This window comes from Drosophila serrata, unplaced genomic scaffold, assembly GCF_035046125.1.
Source record: "Drosophila serrata isolate PLE 108 unplaced genomic scaffold, ASM3504612v1 contig_362, whole genome shotgun sequence".
Lineage (NCBI taxonomy): Eukaryota > Metazoa > Arthropoda > Insecta > Diptera > Drosophilidae > Drosophila > Drosophila serrata.
In genome coordinates this window covers 397,331-422,252 of record NW_028257260.1, presented here as the reverse complement: position 1 = coordinate 422,252, position 24,922 = coordinate 397,331, and the positions used below count along the sequence as shown (strand labels likewise).

General features: G+C 41.4%; 2 protein-coding genes across 2 annotated transcripts; both read left to right on the top strand.

Moving 5' to 3' along the window:
- The first annotated feature begins 211 nt into the window (after positions 1–211).
- On the top strand, positions 212–13,019 carry disco-r (disco-related basonuclin zinc finger protein). Its single transcript, XM_086839054.1, has 3 exons — positions 212–331; positions 7,589–9,728; positions 9,837–13,019. The coding sequence occupies exons 2-3, from the start codon at positions 7,767–7,769 to the stop codon at positions 11,967–11,969; spliced, it is 4,095 nt and encodes a 1,364-aa protein (XP_086695180.1). The 5' UTR covers positions 212–331; positions 7,589–7,766; the 3' UTR covers positions 11,970–13,019.
- A 4,969-nt stretch (positions 13,020–17,988) lies between these two features.
- Positions 17,989–24,344, top strand: fd19B (forkhead domain 19B). The gene is made up of 3 exons (XM_086839228.1): positions 17,989–18,071; positions 18,174–18,823; positions 24,151–24,344. The coding sequence occupies exons 1-3, from the start codon at positions 17,989–17,991 to the stop codon at positions 24,342–24,344; spliced, it is 927 nt and encodes a 308-aa protein (XP_086695354.1).
- The last annotated feature ends 578 nt before the right edge of the window (positions 24,345–24,922 follow it).

The window sequence follows — 24,922 nt, the reverse complement described above, 5'->3', positions numbered from 1 at the left end:
ATGAAGATTCGATTTCTGGCATAGATGTGTGAAATGTGTCGATTTTATTGCTGTGTACCCAAGCATTTGACATTTGTGACGAATGTCTGGCTGTTGGCACAAATCATCAATATTGACAATCGTGATGATCGTTTCTATAGGCTATAGATTGTACGATTATATATAAATTTTGGCTATCAACTGACCCTTATTTTGCTCTTTTTCCCTTTATCAGATCTGTGGATACCGAGACAAGACTTGATCAAATATATAATATATATATATATATATATATATATATATATATATATATATAGAGATATAAACACACACCGGGAGTAAACACTGAAACGTAAGTATATATAAAAAAAAAACCATTAGCTTCTCCGGTCACTCAGCCATATTTTTTTTTTTTACAAAAAACGAATTTTTTTATATATCTCTATCGGCCGTCGAGGTGGCCCCAGATTCGCCTCAGATATGGCCAACACAATAGAGTCACAAAGCTATTAAAAACTGATATAAATCTCATTAAATGCGATGCTTGTAGCAGATGAACAAAAGCCGCCGCCGTTGGCCCCAGTTTTTAGTTGAGTTTTACCACAGTTTTGGCCCAGTCTCCTCCTTACGTTTGCCTTCAATCAATCGTTTGCCTCGCTCCCGGCCATATGGACAAGAATGCCAGTTGAGTTTTAAGCCAAAGCCAAAGCCAAAGCCAGAGTCTTGAGTCTCAGTCTGAGTCAAAGTCCCAAGCAGAGGCTCTCTTGGCCGCAAATGCCAGGGCCAGGCCCATACCCAAAGCCATTCTGATGGCCAGAAATGACCAAATTTAGCCTGGCCATCGTGTTGGAGACGCCCCCAAAAAGAAACCGAGAGGTAAATAAACAAAAAGAGTGCAGATTTTCAGTGTCCCATGGACGATCTGCTTTGCTATCTACGATCGTTGAAAGTTGAAACTGAAAATATCGAACAATGCGGCTTACAATGTTATATTGCTAAAAAACAAACATTTGTCAATAATGTTACCAATTCCCTATGGGAGTAAGGTTGCAACCCTAAAACACTTACAATGAGACTGATTGTAAATGTATTAAATGGAGATGGAGTTAGTTCTCACAGGTTTAGGAATGTTTAAAGTTTGACAAATCGAAATAGGGAATATCAAAAACCTTTTTAAATCTATAATAGTTTAAACTTTGTGGGGAACAGGGAAGACAGAATATATTGAAATACTGTATTGATAATGAAACGATGAAGTATCTAAATACTGAATATATGAATCTATATTATATCATTAGAGTTTTCATTAATAAACTATATCGAATAATATAATTGGCAAACAAAAAAGTAAATCATTTTATTACAGTACGTTTTTTTGTTAGGTTTATGGAATTATATAAAAAATCTGTATTGGATTAATATTTTATATATCAAAAACATATTCCAATCAATAAAATATATCGAATCACTATAAGCGGTAAACTAGAAAGAAAGTTAACTTTGGAAAGTCGAATCTTACAGTATTATTATTACAATTTTTAACAGATATATTTTCATACCTTTACAAAGGGTTTTTAAAGTTTAGTGAGTGAAGGAATCATTTCCGACCCCATAAATCATACATATTCTTGATCAGCATTAACAGGCGAATCAAACTAAGTATTTTTGGGACGACAAAAATTTTTATAAATTTTTTCAAAATTTTAAAAGGGGTTCATCGTTAAAATTTCAAAAATCGACAGAAAATTTTAATTTTTGAAAATATTAAATGCAGTATGCAGTTTTATAAACCTTTTAAAAACTAGCCCAGATCAGCTTTTAAAATTGACATTAATGCTTTTTTGGCTGAGTTATGAGATTTTTAAACTTTGATTTGTGCATAAAAATGACTTAATATTCTTTTTAAATTGAAAACAATTCAAGCTTAGAACACTCCTCTACCTTCATTACCAAATGGTTTCTCTTCTTGGATACCTGTTTGTCTCATTCCTAATTTCTCGCTTAAATGCTTCCCATCAAAGACAAAAGTGTGCTCAGATTCTGGCCCAAGATAAACCCATAGATCCAGTAGCTCCAATATCACACTTTCCATCCAATGATTTTGTGATGCGCCTTCGTGTCTGCGCTTGAGGGCTAAACCACCGGACCTATCCACTTATTACACAGTCTAAGCCAGGGATTACGTCGGATGGGACTGGAGGATCGGGGTCAGGGAGGGATCGAGGTATTAAGGCTGAAGCAGGGAGTCGTCGTCGTTTTTTTCGCAGTGAACTCCCGCAGCGAAGTCAGACCCAAAACATCACATCTGATCGGTGGCGACAGTGGTCTCAGATACCAAGTAGCGCCACAAATGCACTGAGAGAAAAATATAAGTAAAATTATGTATTAAGAAAAAGGGAAGTTAGCTTACGGAAGCCGAAATTGCAGTTTGTAAATTAATTAAAGCATTTAAAAGGAAAAGCCTAAAATATTCCCATATTAATGTAGGACAATTTTCATGATAAATCAAAGCTTAAAAAACTCATAACTCAGCCAAAAAAGCATTAATTTTAATTCGGAAAACAGTTCTATGTTAGTTTTTAAAAAGTTAATATATCTGCATACTCAACTTAAAATTGAACATTTTTGTCAAATTTTGAAAATTTTAATGATGTAACCCCTTATAAAATTCTGAAAAAATTAAAAAAAAAATTTTTTATCCGAAGATGTCTAGATCGACTCGGCTGTTGATGCTGATCAAAAATATATAAGCTTTATAGGGTCGGAAATGACAATTTCACAGCGTTTCAAGCTTCTTCAGGTTAAAATAATGGATTTTGTTAGCAATTCAAGGACTTGCAATGGGTTTAAGCTACAAATCTTATCTTTCTTTAATTTGCTATTTAATAATTCTATATAATTTTTATCACTGTTTCCCAAATGCTGGATTTGTCGCACAGTTCCAGGCGCACTCCCTGCCCGTGTTCGCGTAGTATCCGAAGTCCCTGTCCCAGTCCCAGTCCCCTTCCAAATCCTTGTCCCACTTCCAATCCCAATCCCAATTCCAAGTCCAAGTCCATGTTCGTGCTCGTGTTCATGTCTTGCCATTGAGCACCGCTCGTTGTTGGCGCTCTTCCTTTGTGGTTCTGCGGTGGCTCTGTGGCTTCGCGGATCTGTGAATCTGTGGATTCCGTGGCTGCGTCTCTTGGGGATTGCACCCAGCGGCTTCCGTCAACGATCCCATAAGCGATTTGCATATTGAACAGCAAAAAAATAAACCGAAAGCCAAAATCCAAAACACACACACAGAGATGAGAAAGGTTTTCGTTGAAATCACTTTGTTAAGCCCTTGGATGCTCCGATCCAGAGGCGTACATAATCGGAACTGAAGTGGTGCCGCCGCCGTCATCGTTGTGGTCACACACCGCAGTGTCCACGGGGGCGGAGGAGAGGTGAGGAGAGGCATTAAACTCTGACCAACATATCTCATATGCAGCAAACCGTGTTGACACTTTTTATGTGTTTCATAAATTAAGTTTTACAAAATAGAGAATCGAAGGCGGGCGAAGGGAGATTCCTTTGTGATCTGTGCGATGCCGTGGGACAGTTGGATCGAGGATTTTTTTTTTTGGGGGGGGGGGATTGGGTATCCGGATTGGGGTATCTGCTTGGCCCTGCATTTAATGGTTGACATTTGAAAATTTCTGTTCTGTTGGCCGACTTTAACACGCATTTATGGCCGATGCTTTATGGCCTTCGGAATGCGTTAAAAAAAAAAAAAAAAAAAAAGAGAAGCGTTCCTTATGACGGCTGCCGCGCCGCCGCCGCCGATTCTATGCGATAAAGCCAATAATAAAGATGATTGGTGTCTGGAATGCCATTTTTCTCATCTTTTGTCCGAGGGTTTGCGATGCGATACGAGCTCGCCAGCTTAGCGGCAATTTTGTTGTGAGACGAAAATGAGTTTCATGTGAAATTCAAAATTGAAAGGAGCTGGAGCTCCTCATCTCGGACAGACTCTTGTCTGTCTGCCAAGTAAGGAGTTGGAGTTGGAGGAGTTGGTGGAGTTGGGGCCCACAAATTGACCATTAGCATCGATTGGAATGAAGGGGGGAGAAACGTGTGTGTAGCCAAGGAAATCTCGGTTCTGATCAGGCTTGTCCTTATTATACGGTTAAGTCATCTGACTTTGAACCAAGTTTCGTTTTAAACAAAAGTTCTTTTTTATTTTAAGAATGCTATTTGGTGGACCATCTGATATATTTGTATGATTTTCAATATTTTTTATGACCTTTGCTTATATAGAAAAACAAGTCAGTTATAAGGTTTTCCTAAAAGTGAAGTTAAATGCGATTATCCTTGTGCTTTATCATTAAATGGCACTGTACTTTAATGCCCAGTGTGTACACTCTTTTCAAGTGCACCAAGTAATAATTATTTGAACAGGATGAGTACACACTGTTGTATTTGTGAAATGTGTACACATTTTTCTAAAAGGGATAATGCTAGAAGCCTGCTTTTTGGAATGTAATATTATTATTTACAAAAAACCAAAGAGAAAAATAAGCACAGATAAATATAAGTATATATATTATCTCACTAAATAGATACCATAAAAAAACTAATTAAATATAATTTTATATTTATTTAAGACGAATAATCCCTGGAATTATTCCATCCTTCTTTAGGCGGACTTTCCATGTCAATCCATGACTATGTCAAAAGCAAAACTAAAAGCAATTGGTCCATAAAACTGTTGTTTAAGTCTTGGAGAAAAATGTACTTTTTCACCTTAACAATGTGCGTTTTTAAGGTGTTTGCCTTGAACATAAATTGTTTTTCTTTAAAAGTACTCCAAAATGCACTTAATTTTAGAAGATATATCCCAGTTTTAGGGCTTTCTTTCTTTTAAATACAGATTTTTACAAAATACAAGAATTAGCTACCAAAATACCGAGCATCAATGACTGCAATTGCCTGCAATTTAGTCACATTAATGTCTCAGTGCTGGCTCCATCACGGAAGCTTAGCTTCAGTAGCAGTCACAGCTACAGTCACAGTCACAGTCACAGTCACAGTCACAATTTCAGTTTCAGTAACAGTTTCAATTTCAGTTCGAGCGGAACTGATCCCGCAGACACGATGCAAAAAAGCGGTCCAACAACTATGGCCTTAAGTACCCTAATTATAGACAGACAACAAACAAATTATATAATTGCTTTGCTCCAATAATACTCACTGCAAAAACTGTCACTTTGATGCAATCAGTGATCGCAGCAGCAGCAGCAGATCGCCACAGATACATACATCCAAAAGATACAAATACTGATGCAGATGTAGATACAGATTACAGATTACAGATACACGTGCGACCCAAGTAAAACTGGTTTGGCCAGAACCTCAACTTGGAGAGTTAGCAGTGTAAGTGAGTAAAAAAATAAAAATTAAACATCAGCCGAAAGCAATTAAAAGCCACCGCTGTCGCGCCGCATTTCATCTCCGGGGCTAAATGCCGGCAAAGACCAGGCCAGATTCCAAGATCTGTACAGAACACAGAACACAAAGCCACAGAACAGCAACAGAAACGTAATCGAAATAAATGACATTACAGCAGCAGTCCGAACAGGTGGCAATTAAAAAACAATTTGTTTACCATTTAAATTACTTGCCAAGATGACATATGTCATGCAAAGTTGTCGTCCCCCCCGCTCTTCAATGGCACAGTCCAAAGACAGTGTAATAATAGGAGCCATGCCATTGCCATATCGGGAATACACAATGTGCGTCAGATTATCCATAAAAAATAAAAATTGCTTGGTAATGGGTCTGGGTATATGGGGATTATATGAAACCTATGTTTATATACGAAACAGAAATGTCACAAATTGACTGCTGGGAGCTAGATATATATTTAAGTGTGAGTTCTTACATAAGGTAGTTTTTAAGGAATGAGAGAAGATATTAAATATTATATCATAAAATATTAAAAGCAGTGAAGAATTGGGTTAAAGGTACGACCTTTCTATTTAATTTATTCTTACATTTTATTGTTCTTCTAAAGAACAATACTTTTAAATATTTTTGGGACTTCAAATCGTTTAACCTTTAATAGGTTTAAAGTTAGCTTTCTTTAAAAATGTTACAAGCTCTATAGCTTGGTTATCACAATTCATGGTAAAAACGTTACGCTTCATAATAATAAAAGTTCTTTGAATCTAATTAAGACAATTTCATGTTCAAATCGAAGCATTTGTATATATAATTATTGCTCTACTTGTCTTCTGACAAATAATCTGTCTTTAAACTGACATATAGTCAAGTCTAGATTTATGTAGATTCTTGGTTGATGTCAAGTCTTGAGATTTACATGGATTAAATCTAGGCCACTAGACACTAATACAAATAAATAGTTATGATATAGTATCAGTTAAAAACAAATAACTTAAATAGCTTTGTTATATACAAGCAGATGCTCTTTTGCTAATAAATTACCATTAGACAATCATTATTTGATTTGCAAAACTAGGTGTGGCAACACGATTCGCCAAGTTCGTTTCCTAAGTTTTTTGAGTCAAGAAACTATTTGTTTCGAGGACCATCAAACATCTGCTATTGCCTTAGTTCCGTTTCGATTCATCATCTAGCTAAATACACATACACTCAGTAGATCTCCGATTTGGAATCGTCGTCAAGTGAAGTATTCGTCGCCAAGCGGCACTCATCACATCGATCGAGAATGAGATCGAGTTAGTGAAGTTGAATGGCGATCACGATCACGGGTCCGTGGTCTGGATCGCACAAATAAGAATAAGAGATGGTGACGGGGACCTGAAGTGGCCCCCAAGTCTTCATCGCGGACGAGCGTCTTCTTCGGCACGCACACACTCTCGCATTGTCATGTCACGCCGAGCTCTCTTCAGTCCCAGTCCCAGTCTCAGTCCCAGTTCCAGTCCCAGTCCACACAAGTGTCCATCGGTGCGGGCTCTCCAGCGCCGCAGACGTCAAGTGTCCACTCAGAATTTGTCACATCATTATTCTTATTTTTCTTTTCAATAATCATCTGTACTCGTGTATGCACGCCTGGGAGGTCTGCCATGGCCTGATGTCCACTTCGTTAGATGGTTTCAGTGGAAACTCCTTGAGCTCTGGTCGCCAGAGCTGGTGGACAATGTTTCAGATGGCAGATATGTGGGTCCAAGAGCCCCCCATGGAAGAGAACCTCTAGATACGAGATACAGATCCCCCAGATCTAGATCTCTTATAAGGCCACACACCTAGATCGAAAATACTCTGTTATACCTTTTGGAAATTATTATTTTATGTAGTTCTCTGTGCCAAAATGCAATGCAAAATCTGTAGATTATTTATGCTATAGATAACATAAGAAGGTTCTAGCATATAGCTTTTAAGAATAATTGATAAAAGGAGTTAAGGTGTTGCCCCAGACTTTGAGTAAACACCTTAAAAATGTTATAAGATGGATAACACCTAAGGACTTAATTGCTCTCTAGCAATTTGGAGCCCAACGAAGTCTTAAAGAATGCTAATTTGTATATAAATTTATATAGTTTACAATATTATCACATATATACTAACACATCTTTTGTGTTTGCCTTTTGTTTCTTTGCAGCCAACGATTAAAAAGGCAACGAATAGAGCTAAGCCACAAAGGGATCCCTGAAAAAGCACCAGAAACCAGCAATCTGCAACCTTGAAACCCTGCAAACCTGCAACCTACATCCTGTATCTAGTCTACTACATCGTCAAAACAAAAATCTACCGATTAGCCGTAGTTTGTAAGCCGCTTGATGAATATTGGCCAGGAGAAGCATTCGCACTTGCATCCGCATCCTCAGCCTCAGCCACAGTCCAGCAGTCGCATCGCAGATCCCGTGCAGCAGCAGCAACAAATCCCTGTTGCCAGTGGAGGAGGCACTGCCACCGTTTCCAGTTCCAACTCCAGTTCCAGCAGCAACAGCACCATCAGCAGCAGCACAAGCAACGCTCCCGTGATTACCGTCAGTCCTTCAACATCCTATCTGCTCGGCTATCATCACTACCAGCTGCCCGGCCATGAGCGGCATCATCCGCTTCCGCTCAGCAGCCACCAGCAGCAGCAGCAGCAGCAGCAGCAACAGCAACATCCGCTCCCGCTTGCCCATCCGTCGCGGGGCACCGCCGAGCAGCGCCTGAGTCCCGTCGAACGGGATTCGGGACCCGCATCCTTCCCGATGGTGATGACCTCCAGTCGCCGCAGTTCGCCACCCCTGCCGCCGTTGACATTACCGCTCCCGCTGCCCCTGACGCTGCCGCTGCGTCATCCGCTGGCCCTGAGTCACGGTCACAATCCGAATGCCAGTGCCGGCAACGGCGGTGGACAGCAACATTCGCCGTCCAGCCGCTCCAGCCAGACGCAGTCGATGAGCGCACACTTTTCCCAGCTGGCCCATGCCCAGCTCCATTTGCAGAGTCAGCTGCAGCAGAAGCTGTCGGCGAGTGCCAGGAATAGTTCTAGTTCCGGTACGGGTTCCGGTTCTGGTCCAGGGTCGGGCACGGGTCCAGGGAGTGGTCCAACGCCAGAGAATCCGCTCAGCGATTTGCAGAATATGCAACCATTTGATTTTCGCAAAATTAGCTCCGTCTCATTGGGAGCCTTTGCCGGTCCATTGCCCAGTCCCACGGAGTTTGCCCACCATCATCAGCAGCATGCCCAGCATCAGCATCAACAGCATCAGCATCACCTGCATCGCAGCAATCAGTTCTTTAGCGCCATGGCAATGGCATATCATCTGCCACCGCCACCGCCGCCGCCACCACCCCTGCATAAACCGGGCTCGGACACGCATTCTCCACCGCCGCCACCACCGCCGCCGCATGGTGTGTCCCAGTACCCGCATCCGCATTCGCATTCACATCCGCATCAGCATTCACACACGACCGCCGAGGAGGGTGGCGTGGGTGGCAAAAGGAGTGGCGACAAGGTCGCTGGTGGCGGTGGCTCCTCATCCGCCTCGGGCTCCGTGTCGGGTTCTGGTTCGGGTTCCAATTCGGGCTCGAATTCAGGCTCCAATTCCCAGCGAATGACCCGACTGGCGCTGTCCTCGAATCTGAGGGCCAGCAGAAAGACGCACTCTCCAGGAGGAGGAGGAGGAGGTGGTGGCGGCGGAGGAGGAGGAGGTGGTGGTGGTGGCAAGCGGCAGTGGGGCTCCATGCCCGCCAATTTGGGTACTCAGTTCATCAATCCTGTGACCGGAAAGAAACGCGTTCAGTGCAATGTCTGCTTGAAGACTTTCTGCGACAAGGGTGCTCTAAAGATTCACTTTTCGGCCGTGCATTTGCGGGAGATGCACAAATGCACTGTGGATGGTTGCAGCATGATGTTTAGTTCGCGACGTTCGAGGAATCGTCATAGCGCAAATCCAAATCCCAAACTCCATTCGCCGCATTTGCGGCGCAAGATCTCGCCACATGATGGACGCAGTGCTCAGCCGCATCCGTTGCTTTTGCAGGCACCGAATGGCCTTATGGCTGGACTGGCTCCCTTTGGTAGCTTTCCGTTGCTGACGCCGCCACCGGATTTAAGGCATCATGCAATGGGAGGTGCTTCTGCCGGAGCCGGAGGAGTGGGAGCTGGAGCTCTGGAGCTAAAGCATGGTCAGGATTATCTGCAAAGATCCTACCTAGATGCGGGACGTTATGAGGGTCAACGCAGGAAGCTGCAGCAGGAGCATGAGCATACAGAGGATGAGGATGATGATGAGATACTCGAGGTGGGTGGCATTTATCCTTAAGAATCATCTATATATATATATTCCCTTAATCTCCTAAAGATTTCCCTTATTGATCCTTTTGACATGTTAAACCCTTATCCTTTGCAGGTTGGCATCCATTTGGGCGACGATGACGATGATGATGAGGACGAGGCCGATGCCGATGCTGATGGGGATGAAGACGATGACGATGATGATCCCGATGGCATTGTGGTAGTGGGCGATGAGCTGGATAGCATAAAGCTGGAGCATGAAAACGATCATGAGAATGAGCATGAACTCGATCATGATCGGGAACATGATGATCACGAGCAGGATGAGAGCGATGAGCGCTCCGCTTCGGCCATTTCTGGCCACAGTCAAACCAAAGAGCTGCCCAGTTCGGTCAAGGCGGCGGAGGAGTGCCTAAGTCACTCGCACACCCAGGCCGCAGCCCATATCCATGCCCACACCCGCGCTCACCATGCTCATCCCCATGTCCATGCCCTTGCCCATGAGCATGCCCACGTCCAGGCCCATATCCAGGCTCATGCTCATGCCCAGGCTTTGGCCCAAATGGCGGCCAATAAGCGGAAACGTAAGAGCCAAAATCCAGTTAGGTGTCCGGTGCAATCGGATGAGAATTCTGGTGACAATTCGGTGGATTACGATGTGGCCGCCGATCTGTCCATTAAGAAGGTGCGTCTGCCCATGCAGGCCGCCGCATCAGCCAAAGAAACGGAGGTGGGTGAGTCCACCAAATCGATACCCTCGCCACCGCTCACACCTTATGGTGACCTCAAGCCGACTGCTCTGGGTATCAAGACGGAGCAGGATACCAGTGGAGAGCAGGATCAGGAGCGGGAGCAGGAGCGGGAAAAAGAAAGTGAACGAGAGCACGATCTGGAGCCAGACCAGGAGCAGCTGGAGGAGCAGAAGAAGAGCACCAACAGCAACACGTTGGATCTGTCATTGGGTGCAGCCAACATTAAAATGGAACCCCTCGATGAGTTGAGCTACGAAGCGGATGAGAATCGATATCTGCGCATTAAGCAGGAGCTCATGGGTGGTGATGATGAGGATGAAGGCGTCTGTAGCAGCAGGAGAACTCCCAGCAATAATAACAACAATAATAACAATGAGCTAACGGGTGACACCCACAGGAAGGGCGAAAATGGATTACGCAGCGAGACGGAGGAGCATCAGATCCCTCACTCCGAGCCAGAGTCTTTAAAGCCAGAACTGGAGCGGGAGCAAGAGCCTGAACCGGAGCCAGAGCCTGAACCTGAGCCAGAGCCGGAGCCCGAACCCGATCCCGAACCCGAGGTGCCCATCGATAAGGAGAATCCGTTGAAATGCACTGCCTGCGGCGAGATATTCCAAAATCACTTCCACCTGAAGACTCACTACCAGAGCGTGCATCTGAAGCTCCATCACAAGTGCAACATTGATGGCTGCAATGCAGCATTTCCCTCCAAACGGAGTCGAGATCGGCACAGCTCCAATCTCAATTTGCATCGCAAGTTGCTCTCCACCAGCGATGATCATGGATTGCTGCCCGTACTGCCCACAGATCCCCTGCTGGAGTTAATGAGTCTCAATCTGAATAATAACAAGGGTGGTGGTGGTGGTGGAGGTGGTTGTGGTGGTGGTGGTGGTGGTGGAGGCGTTGCAGGAGGCTTTGGTAATCCATCAGCAACGGCAGCTTCATCTGTGGGCGTTGGTCCAGCCGCAGTGGGTAGCATCCAGGCGGAGATTTTGGCACGCATCTGTGCCGGTGCTCATGCTCACGGTTTGAATGTTCCACTCTGCTTTGAGGCACTGCAGCATCGTTTTGCTGTGGGACATGGTCATGGATATCCACTGGTGGATGGATCACCAGATCCTCGACTGTTGCTCAATCATGGCGGTGGTAATCCGCTGCTCTTTGCCGGCCTGCCGAGACTGCCACGGTTTCCCCAATTGACGCCGCATCTGCTGGCCACCGGAGCCGGAGCTGGAGTTGGAGTTGGAGTGGGTGTGGGTGTCGGTGGGCTGAGCCCGTTTTGTAGACGCACTTCCTCCGATTCGAATTCACAGCATTCAATAACACCGCCAGCGTCCAACCAGAGGCCACACTCACGCTCTCGTTCACCCTCCAGGTCCGGTTCCGGTGGTTCCCGCTCCCCCGAGTATCCGCATTCGCAGGCGGCGGTGGGTGGAGGACATGGGGTGGGCTTGGAGGAGGTGGGACAGAGGCAGAGCCCCGACCGCATATCATGACCGTGTACCTCGTATTATGCCAAGGCTTTGGCATTTTATCATTAGATCCACGGCCGATTTAGAGTGGGTTCAGAGGCATTATCAGGCTACTCATAATAGGACTCTTAAGGACTCTAAGGCATTGCTCATTTCACAGGAAAAGGAGGAGATTAAGGAGGACTTGGCTCACGGAATACGAAATACTTTCACCTAGGCTACTGCTAATATAAAATATTAGATGGAACAACTAGCATTTTTTTTCTATACATAAATATATATATATATATATAAAAATATGATAAATACGAGTCCCCAATATTTTTTTTTTTTATTTTTTATTTTTTGGATACTTGTATTTATGGAAATACTGTTGTTGTTTGGTGTACAAGAATCGAGAGTCGATAATATCGAATCGAGAATTGTGTAGAGAATTGATAATACTTAGAAAGGCAAAGAAATTATGTAACAATTACTAAATAAATAATTAACCATATATAAAAATATATATGCATAAATATATATATATATATATATTTATATATATATATATAAATATTATTGTTAGTGATACTCGAGATAATTTGTAAGTACGTAGGTATTAAGCAGCGCCTCTACTGGTAAATATATATCGTGTGTAATAATTTTTTTTTTTTTTTTTCTATTGTTAAATCAGAGAGGAGAAAACCCTAAGTGTATTGTACGATATTATGGCAACAGAAACGGAAACGGAAATGAAACGAGTCAACAACGACAAAACGCTTGATATACATATATATATATGAAGAAATCAACAACAACAAAAAATAAACGGACCTATCGATTCATATCGATTGTACGAACACTGCTGAGATCACTGATTGCCGATTAACGATAATCATTGATTTCGATTAGTCTCGAATCCCAGCCGAATTAAATAGAGTTTTGTTGTTTTCTTTATTACAAAAACAAATCCTAAAGTAATTATATAGTGGGTTAGTTAGTTCTGAAACAGTAACCAGGCAAATACCTTCAACTCATATTTAAGCTATATATGTTTGCAATAAAATATCTGAAAAATTCTTTAAAAAAAAACCTTGGTTTGTACTTATCTCGAAAAACGGTTGGGACTTTGCTGGGTAAGTAAAGAATTAAAGATCGTTGTGTTCTTAATTACACATTTATTTTTCTAAGCAAATATATGTATTTGCAAATATTTAGTATTTCAAAATATCTTGCATTGGAAAGATCGTTAAATTATTTACCCATTTAGGAAAGTTTTTGCTATTAATATCCTAATAATACCCAACTCTGCATTCTTTTTCTTGCAATATTGCTTATTCTGGGATTTCTTCTTAAGAAATATTTTTTAAAAATTTAAATAATTATAATTATTATTATTATTAAATTATTTACCCATTTAGGAAAGTTTTTGTTATTAATAACCTAATAATACCCAACTGTGCATTCTTTTTATTGCAATATTGCTTATTTTGGGATTTCTTCTTTAGAAATATTTTTTTTAAATTTCAAAGAATGAAATTATATGGTGTAAAAATTTATATTGAAATGGAAACACCCTTAAATTACTACCCAATTTAGCAAAGTTCTTGCTAAAATTTCCAAGGCTGAATTCTGTACCAAAGTTAATACGAATTATAGATCGTTTTGATATTGCTTACAGATTATTTCTTAAGACTTATTTAGAAACATTTTTTAAGAGAAGAGAGTGTTTCCTGTATGAAATTATTAACCAATTAATTACAAGTTTTTGCATCGAATGATCAAATACTCCCAAGTTTGATTTTTGTAGGAATATTTGCTGATGAGTTTTTATGGTGACTGTACCCAATCTAAAGACAATCTTTGTTAAAACAAGTAACATATATTTGTAGCGACATGTAGAGTTTCCCCTAGCTACTGAATAGAGTTTAAAATTTATACTATAAACAATAGTTTCCCCTATGAACTAAATAAATCGGATGAACTTGAGCGCATCGGAGGACGATAGTTGCATTTTTGGGGGAGGAATTGCAAATTGCTGATAACAATTAGGATTGCAGATAGCTAGCAATGGAAGTGGCAGTTGGTTCGCTATTCTCAGCAAAAGGGTTGCCAACCAGCCAGTCAGCCATTTAATTTTAGATCGATTAAGGGAGCTCGTAAATTTCGCAGTTCCCTGCGAGGACATGGACATGGAGGTGGACGAGGACGAGGACGAGGACGAGGACGAGGGCTATGGCGAGGGCGTCAGTGTCCAAATAAATAAATGCAGTGCCAGTATCTATCTGCACATGCAGTCCGTGTCGGTGTCCGTGTCGGAGTCCCCGTGTCCATGGGGTGTGCCTTGCTCGTATATATACATATATATAACCATGAGATATGGGTGCAAGAGCGTCGTGTGGTTGGCCATGTCACCCCTGGGCCAGCATAGACCAGTAACATTTGCCGGCTGCTTCGCCATTGCAATGGCCTTCCCCCTTTTTTCGGGTAAAATAACAGAGCCAAACCGGGCTAAGCCAAGCGCTGAGCTGGTCTCTGTGCCCTGGTCTGTGGTGCAATTTATTTAAAGTAACATTTTAGTGTTTCCTTCCGCTGAAATTCGCTCTCTTCCTTCCTGTTGGCAGGATACACCGTCGGGGTATCAGTATCGGTCTCGGTCTGGCTCGGGGTCTTAGTTTGTGTGGGGGGTTTTTGTGTCTGTGCCAGTATCCTGGCTCCTGCTCCTGGAAGGACCAACACCAACAAAAACTCCAACAAAAAACACCAACACCAACAACAACAACAGATTATGGGTAAATAAAATTGCCACAATGTTATCGTTAAGCCTGCAGCGGACACGCAGAAAACAAGCGGCAAGCGGCAGCAACGACAACAGCAGACACTGGCAACGGGATATCCGTACCAGCGGCACGTCCTCGTCCTCGTACTCCTTTTCCTCCCCCTTTTTACATATTCTTACATACATTACATATGCCACCATATGGCATATGTGCCATAGTAGGTAATACTTCCCCCCCTTAAGTATGTATGTGTCTGAGGAGAGAAGAGCCTTTCCTGGGCTCTATGTGCAAGTGTCTTCCATTTTGCCACCTTAATGTGCCATTAAGTGTGGCGCCACAGCGAGACAATGTTCCAGGAGGGGGGAGGAGAGATGTTCTGCCCCTGGGGTGGACTCTAAACAATTTTAAATCGTTTCTAATTCCTTCGCTTTAAAAATGCAAACTTAGCCCAAGGGGTTTATTGCGTAAGCACTGTCAGGTTTTTTATTTGGATTTTGTAATAGAAAAGGGAACTTAAAAAAATGGTTATTTTTAAGGTAGATCAAAGCATTATCAAATCATATTTATAATACCATAAACAATGCATTTAAAGAGGAGCTTTCCTTTTGGAAGCCAATCATATTTAAACAAATTTAACAAAGTAATTGCTGCGATTGCCCTAAAAATTCCCAAGTCTGAATTCTGTAGCAAAGTTTGCTAAAGAGTTTTTATGAAAGAAGCAAAAAAGCCTCAACAAAGAGGTTCCTTACACTTGTTTTCTGTCATAAAAATATACTTTTATGATCTTGTTTAATAGTATACTATTAATTTGTGTTAAATACTACAATTTATTTACTAAGTTGTATTATTTTTAAAATATTTCAAAATATTTTGGTCTTTGACGTCCCAAAGTGTCTTTCTACCTGTTCTCACTTGAATCAAAAATATATATTGCTATATTAATAATTTCCAACTTTAAAAAATGGGTACTTTATGAATATGTAAAGTATTCCGATATAGAAATCGACCTATTCCCATCTTTTTATCAATTCTAATGAAGTTTCTGCTGACGAGGACATTTTAGTATGTGTGCCCAAAGGCGTCACTTCCTCCACTGGGTTTGTTGTTGTCCCGAAGGTTGCTCCTGCTCCTGTTCGTCCTCCTTGGATACATGGCTACATGGATGCGTGCATGTAAATCAGTTGTACATAAGGACAAAAGTGCACCGACCACCAAAGTACGAAGCAGCACAGGTAATATGGGTCCTTGCCCAGATAGTTTGAATGGATGCGATATATATGTACATATATGTATAGAGATATATGTAGAGATATATACGAGGGCATGTACTGTACTCATGTGGCATCCCAGGGCACACATGCAGTCGTGGAGGAGACCCCAAGCCATGTCAGTGTGGGTGGGCGTGCCTTGTGCCGCTGTTGGTGGGCCCGGGAAATGGGATTGGGTGTGGGAAATGGGATTGGGAAATGGGATTGGGGAGGTGAGATTGCGATTGGGAATGGGCTGTATGTGGTGTGGCAGCCCCAAAAAAAAAACTGATAGTGTAGTACTCCTGCCAACTGCAACTAATTTGTTAGTAAGAGAGGGAGAAAAACACACCCCGGGCTGCCGGCAGTTAAATCACATCGTAAATATTGCTGCGACCACGGACACTCTTTCTACCCAACCCCGACACAACTCCACCCACTCAAACCCCTCCCTCTTGACTTATAAAAAAAAAAAGAGAAAGAAAAAACAGTTTATTCTCGATATTTAGCGTTAGTTTAGATTGTTAGGAGGCAGCACATGCTATCCACCGCCAGTCGGACATGCAAAATAATGACTGTCTGCATATCCAACTCACTTAGTAGGGCGCCAGTGCCTCTGTGCTTTCCTATTCGCACTCTAAGGTTTGCGAAACAACAAGACTAAGAGCAGACTTTAACAAAAGGGATTATGATTCCATAATAATCTCTGAAAAATTAGTGGGTTTAAGTATTAAGAAACTTGTAGAACTTTAACAAGTTTATTAGGAGTTTCGAGGGAAAGGTATTAAGTGTTTTCCTTGATTTAAGGATTATCTGGCTTATGTAAGGTTTTTCTTTACACTATGTTCTAGTTTGAATTAATTTGCCCAAAGCTGCATTAACATAAGTTTGAAAAATTCGGAAAAGTGCTAATTTTCCGCTAATTCAGTGATAGCATTTAAAATTCACCTCTTTAACCAAAAAGAAATCATTAAATATAATGAAACAAGTCAAGGGAGATTAACAGAAGTATATGTTGTATACATATGTATGTTTTAGCTGCTTTGAAAACTTCAAAATTAGCCAAAGCTAATAGTTTTCTAGCTTGTTAAAACATGTTGAGTTTTTAAATCTTTGATATGTCGAAAAAAAAATTCATATAAAAATAGCAATAAATATAGATTCAAAGCATGTGTTATGATCGAATTCCGATCAAGTCTTGTAAATCTAATTAAGATTGAGTAAGCAGATTTATAACAGTAATAAAAACTAACCCCTAAAAGGTGTACGATTTAAAATGAATACATTTTTGACTGAGTTATGATGGATTTTCTCAGCAAAGATATGGAATTTTCGGTTTCGCGAGTACAACTTTCTTTCTCATCACATCTTCGATTTATTTAAAATCGAGCAACTAGTTTCTCTAGAAATAAACCTTTTATATTATATTAAAAAAATATATATAATATAATAATAAATAATTCCTATTTTATCCAAGTTCTTGAACTCTTACACATAATTTCAACACTTAACTTGACCCACACATTTTCCGGGAAAAGGACTACTCCTGACAAGGCTGTGTGCAAGCGTGAACAATTTACAAATATTTGAGGCTATTGATTAGCCCGCTGGATTGAGCAATAATGCCGGAAAAAATTGGAAAATCTAGGCCAGGCCACCACTATATAGAAAGGGTATCCTTGGTGACCTTGGCTCACTGTGGGCAGGTAGAATTAATCCAATTTAGAGTGCGCTAGGCCCGCCGCTAATCCACAAAACGTTTTGCGACTCAAACTCGGACTTGGACTCGGACTTGCGGATGTGGGATCAATGAATGAATCCGAGGGGCTTTGGCTTCCATTGATCTGCTTTTCATTAAGCACGCACTCTCTGTACCAGCGATTAAAGCTAATCGCTTATCGCTGGTATCCCTTGGGACCAGGATGTCATCGTAATCCCTGCTTCGTCTAGGATAAATAGCTGGGTCAGCGATAAAGTGGCCACAGTCTAGAGACAATCCTAACCAGAGACACACACAACACAGAGAGAGAAAGCATGGATACATCATCAGCAGTCTTCCAGTCGAGCTTCTCCATACGCTCTCTGCTTGGAGGAGTCAAGAAGGAGGAAACCACGCCGTATCCGCCATTAAGTCCAAGTGATTCCGGACACAGCTCCGAAGAGGCTTCCTACGACGAAGGACCAGGCTTAGTCAGAAGCACAGCGAGCTCCAGTTCGAGTCCTAGTCCCAGTTCGAGCTCCTGTTCCATCTCTAGTCCCAGTTCCAGCTCAAGTCCCAGCTCCAGCTCCAATTCGAGTCCCAGCTCCAGCTCCAACTCGAGTCCCGTATCCAAGCCCGCCTTTACATACAGCGCCCTCATTGTGATGGCCATCCGGAGTAGTCCAGAGAAGCGACTAACCCTGAGTGGTATTTGTAAATGGATTGCGGACAACTTTGCCTACTATCAAAGCCACAAGAGTGTCTGGCAGAATTCGATTAGGCATAACCTCAGCTTAAATCCCTGCTTTGTTCGAGTGCCCCGAGCCCTCGATGATCCCGGTAGAGGTCACTATTGGGCTTTGGATCCTTATGCCGAGGATCTAACCATTGGTGAGACAACGGGACGCCTGCGTCGTGGTCATAGTGGAGCCCAGCATCTTGCAACACGATCAGGTGTTAAAGCATCGACGGGTGCACTGCATCATCACGGTGGCAAGGGATATGCGGCACCGCATCCTTATCAGCAGCAGTTGCAGCTATACGCACAGTATCAGTACCGCCAGCAGTTGGCCATGTATCAGAGTTATCAGCATCAGGCGGCTGTATTTCATCATCAGAAGCAACCACAGCAGCAGCATCATCATTATCATCAGCAGCAGTACTTTCTTCGTCCGGATGAGCAGCAGCAGCAGCAACACCAGTTGCAGCATCAGCAGCAACAGCAGCAGCAACATCAGCTGGAACATTATCCTAGTGTCTATGCCGACAAGTGGATGCGACAGCCAGTGGAGCGCTTGTGGCGCTAGGACCTTGGATATCATTGATTCAAGTCCATCGCTTGGCGTAGAACGCGGCTTGGTTTAATTAGTTCCAGCAACATCCAAGAATGATGAGCAGTAACAAAAAGATGAGTAGAAGCTAAAGGAGCAGTAATAAAAGCAACATCGTGTCCTAAACTTAACCCAAACAACCTCATGGATTCCAAGTTCTCATTACCTTTTATAAAATGTGATTATATGAATCGTATATATAAGATATATCCCAATGTTTAACATATATTTTAATAAAGAAAAGTTCAAAGGACAAATGACAAATGACTATTAAAAATCAGGGGGGAAGGCCAAATACTATACATATATATCATATATAATATTTAGGTGATACAATTTTCAAGAGAATAAATTCCATATTACGAAGAAACACTGAAAGACTTAAGCCAGAGTTCAATGACATCTTTGCTTAATAATTCAGTTATTGTACATAGTATATATTCCCCCATATGCAAACCCCTTAAAACATTTTCAACATAAACTTCATTGGTTAATAATTCAGTTCTTAAACACATGTATGGTATATACATGTAGACATGCATTCCCAACAAAGACTCATTCTCAACATCTTTCCAAAACCTGCACACTTTCGTGATATAGCGATGAAGTCCAGATTAGTTGACGGCATATGACGTATATATCTTTCGTTCATCGCTCGGGAATGACCCCTGGTCGAAACTCTGTCTGTTTGTTTCTCTCCGCTGCCTGGCTTTAGCTAACCTCGGCTTACTGCATCGTCTTACTTAAGTGCACCTGTCGTGGAGCTTGAATAATGCTGCTGCTGCTGCTGCTGCTGCTAACCCAACTCTAATTCCCATTTAAGGCCGAGGATCCCGACAACGAGCAGTGTCATCATCGGCATCTTGGCCATCATAGGCTTGGGATATAGGAATCGCTTATACCACGACTCTAAGCCCAACAACCGATCGTAACTTAATGCTGGCGGTCAGTGCCATTACAGCGGCAAACTTCGGCTGCAGCAACAACAAATAGCTTATAAAAGAGCTAATCTGATAATACAGAATTGAAAGGGGCGGTCACGGCACGAATTCTGCTACACGCTCTCGATACGATGGCAGTCTGCCCGCCCCAACATCCAGCCAAAGTCCAGCGATTGACGACAGCAGCAGCAGCAGCAGCAGCATCACACGGAACCAAAAAAATGATCAGCTTCCAGTGGAATTAATATAGATTTTCAGTTTTAGTTTAATGGAATCGGAATACTATATAATATTACTGTCATTAACTATGATCATTTAGTATCAATGAATATTAAGTAAATATGATCAGTGAATAACTATGATCAGTAATTATGTATGATCAGTTACTAACATTGAACACTAATAAACAATGACTTGCAACTTTTGTAACACAACACATATCTGAGACTTGGCTGATTGAAGTCACTTCGTTCCGGAGATGTTATAACTAGTTGGGAATTATATGTTTAGATGTGAGAGATTTGTTTTGGAACAAATTTAAAAGCAAACTATTTGAATGAAACTATGAAGTTATTCTTCTATATAATTTTACTAGTATATAAGTCGGAGTATGGCGAATCGGTTGACCATATATATATGTATATATATATATAGCTTCCAGCAAGTTAAATTTACTAGTTGCTATGAATATGTTCCTTATGTTCCTATGTTCCTTAAAACCATTTTAAACATATATTTTCTCTATTAATAAAGAACCTTAACCTTATATTTTCTAACTTGGTTTAGGTGTACAAATATTATTATTAATATTCCCCTCAATCATATTTTATATAAAAATTTGCACAGTGTAACTGAAACAGGCAACGTCAACGAAACTGCCATATTGGTAAAGTGCACCGAATGCGGCTTGGGACAGAAGGGATCGTTGGTCAGACGGCGAAATTACATTTGGCCGGGTCCAAAGTTGGGGCTGAACTTGGATGCACTTGCATTATGGGTAGATACAAGCACACACCGTGTACCTCTTGTACCTGTGTAATAGAAGGTTGCCTCAGCAGCAGCAGCCGGAGCAGGAGCAGCACTCAAGTGCTCTTAATCTGCCGGTAGATTGATGCCATGGGACCAGATGTCAATAATTCAGGGCAATGCCGGTAGTTTACCGTGGCCAAAGCATATTGTCGATCTCAAACCATTCAATATATTCAATGGTTTCTACCATCGATCCTTTTGGAAAGGTTAAAATATAGAGGGAAAATCTATCTATTGATAGATATGAAAAGTGTCAGGTGACTTAATCTATTGTATGGTCTGGAAATTATTTGTTAATTAGTCTTTCATAGTTTGGAAAGACATATTTAATATTTAGGGTGTAGCTTCGAACTTAAATTGTTAAAAATTCTATTTTGAAAGCAGTATTTTAAGCAATTAGTTCGTTTGAAATAGGATCTGATGTCATATACAGAATATAGAGGATTTTAGGTGCTATAGAAAGCAGCAATTCCAATCTCTTAACTATTTAGAGGTTCCAAATGTCACCACTAATACATGACCTCAAAGACTTCTTTCTCATTTAAATTAAAATGCAATATAAATAAAGAATACCACATAGTATAAATATTTCGTCACTTAACAATAACCAACAAAATAGGCAAAAGTATATAGATTTATTCCCTAAAACTTTACCAATTTCAAAATCACAATCATCATTGCTAATTGTTATAAACCATTCCCATTTCCAAATTGATTCCTTTATTGCTATCTCCCATGATAATATATGAACTCAAATTCTACTTGAGCTTGAAATCAATATGTAAGGACTCTGCATTCCCTTCCGCATTTCCTTTCTAAAAGTTAAGAAGAGGGGAACCCTGAATGGAATGGCTGGTCTCTTCTTTCCAGGGCATCCCTCCGTGTCAGCAAAAATAAAAAAATAAAAACATGGGGGGGAACAAAAGGAAGAGATTTAAAAATCTGCTCGGCTCAATTATAAGAATTCAAGCCAATCTCAATTCTCGCGAATTTGCCGGAGCCAGTCCCAGGCTCAGGCTCCTCGCATTATTGCCGCGTCTCGTGATCCCGATTCACTCTGCGTTCTCCTGTGGTCATTCGTCATCTCGAGATTGCCCACAAACATACACACACAGAGAGGAGAAGGGGTTCGGGCCCAGGTACGGCCCCCCAATCCAGGTTCCAGGCTCCAGGTCCAAAGCCAAGTCCCAGTTCCCAGTCATTGACACTGATATGTGTGGCAAGGTGTCTTTCGAAATGACAATCTGCAATTTGCTATTCGGAACCGTTTAAAGTAATTTATTTTTTTATTCCCGCGCGGGGACGAGATCCACTCTCAGCAAACGCATCGAACCCGATCTTCTTTTTGGTGCTGGACCGGAAGTCTGGTCACGGTCGCCATGATTCGACCTTCGTCCAAAAACTCTGATGCAAAGAAGAAGGGTTCAAGGGTCCACAGGTCTTGGGGATATATATGTATATACATTTATATATTGACAAGCGATACCCGTCGTTATCAAGCTGGGACTCCCTTCTGATACTTTCCACTTAATTAATGACCTCACTACTTTTTCTGGCTCGCAAATCAATCCCCGAATCCCTGAAGACATCTATTAGGTACATCAAATGGGTTTATGCGAGTAAAGAATTTGTGAAATTATTACATGAAATGTGCAATATCTAAATTTAAGTGTAAAAAAGAATGAATTCAAAGAATTACGAAATTGAAGCTTGAAAAATTGTCTCATCTACAGGACCCTATTATTAACTATGGGGAAATATTTTGTTATATACTGGGTTTATGTGATAAACAATTGGTGAAATTAGTTAATTCTTATGCTGTAAACTTAACTCCTTCATAGGTTCATAATATTAAATTTATAATATAAAATACATGAATATTCATCCCATAAACTAGGAAAAGACTTGTGTAAAGAACACATTCCGTTATGGTAAATTGACTTGGTGAATATTTCATGGGCGCAACGAGACGAAATAGTTCCGTATCCCGTATTCAGCACCCACATCTTGGCATTTTGTTTGCCCAAGGCACTGACCACTACTGGCCATGATGGAGCACTGCCATCGCCCCTGGCCGTATGTCAACCCTTTTCTTTTGGTCATCCCAAAGAACGTCTCATAAATAATGCAGTCAATTAAGTCAAGCGAATGTGTCGCAGAAACACCCCTTGACAAAACACACAGGTATAAATCTCCATGGGGGTTGAGTCAATCAGGGATTAGCCGGGAGGGGTTCTGACAAAGATTTGCTGGGATTTAGATTGAATATTGGAAATATGCTAGGATTTTATACTACACTTTGCATCTGTTCTAAACGAAGCCTTTAGATAAATTCCAGAGTGTTTATCAAACACAAATAGTTAAGGTTTCAATTTGATTTGGGAAATTAGAAGGGAGCTACATCAATTGTCCTGGTTTAAATTTTTGAGATATTGTATCTTTTGTTTTAGATATAGTAAAATACAGAGATAGAAGCAAACTTCTATCTAGAATGTATCTAAATCACAATTTAAAATAATACATACAAAATCCAAAGGTGTAAATAATAAAAATATTAATTAAACCACTTAATAAATGTATCTAGATTATGCTTCCAAAAATAATGCATCTTTATAAAAAGAGACAGCGTCTTCTCTCAGATCTTGTTTTGTATATCTTATGTCTTGTCGTGTGCTCATTGTAATTACGTTACTTACACTTTTTACCTGTCGATTTGTTTGGCCAACATGTCATGGTTGTACCATACCTGTATCTGTGTATACCCGTATCCCCCTCTATCCCCTATTCTACATGTAAAAAGCTCAGATAATTAACAACAATTAATAATGTAGACAGAGCTCAACTACTGGCGTGTATCCTTGTTGCTGGGACAACAACGACAACGGACGTCTTTGCGAATTGCGTGTGAGGGGCACATTTCGACGACATGCGTGAATAAATAAGACTTGGCCAAAAGGTATATTGTCACCCATGCCACTAAAACAAAAACAAAAACAAAACGAAAAACAAGGAAACAAAACAAAACAAAATGCGCTTGTCATATACATATATCACCAGAGCAAGGGGATTGGGTATTGGAGCTGTTCGAGGACTAGTCAGTGGAGGATACTGGACAGGGGTCGCTGCTGCCAGTACTAAACGGGCCATAAAATATGACAAACTTAACAACGGCACGGACTGGCTAACAACCGAGCAGTGACAGAGACAGTGACAGAGGGACGGAGGAACAGGAACAGGAGCAGGGACCTGGACGACGATGAGGATGGGGATGAGGACTCATACTCGGACGTGAACGTCTACGAGGACTGGAAGTCATACTCCGACATGGACGTCGCCTCATACTCGGTCTGGAACGACCACTTGGACTTGGACTTATATTTGGACTCATAATCGAAATTGGAACAAGGACTTGACTCATACTCAGCCTAGGACGTAGACGTGGACTTGGAATCATACTCGGACTCATAGTTTAACTCATACTTTGACTCATACTCGAACTTGGAACATGGAATCATACTCGGACTTGGAACCTACCTGGACATGGCCACATACTCAGACTAGGACGTGGACGTGGTCTTGAACTCATGCTTTGACTAATACTTTGACTCATACTTGAACTCATACTCGGAGTTGGAATATGGACTTGGACTCATACTCAGACTAGGATGTGGACGTGGACATGAACGAGGAGGACTGGGACTTATTACTCCGACATGGACGTCGACTAATACTCGGACTGAGACGAGGACTTGGACATGTACTCATATTCAGACTGGGACGTGGAATGGACTTGTACTCATACTTGGACTCATACTTAGACTCGCAACACCAATAGCTGTAGAGCCAATGTAAGGTGAACACCCGCTTCGAAGCTGTCAATCGGCCAAAATGTTATGTCCACTTGACGGTTTGAAGGAAAATAAAAAAAAAAATAAAAGAAAAAGTCACGAAATGCAGTCATAAAAAAA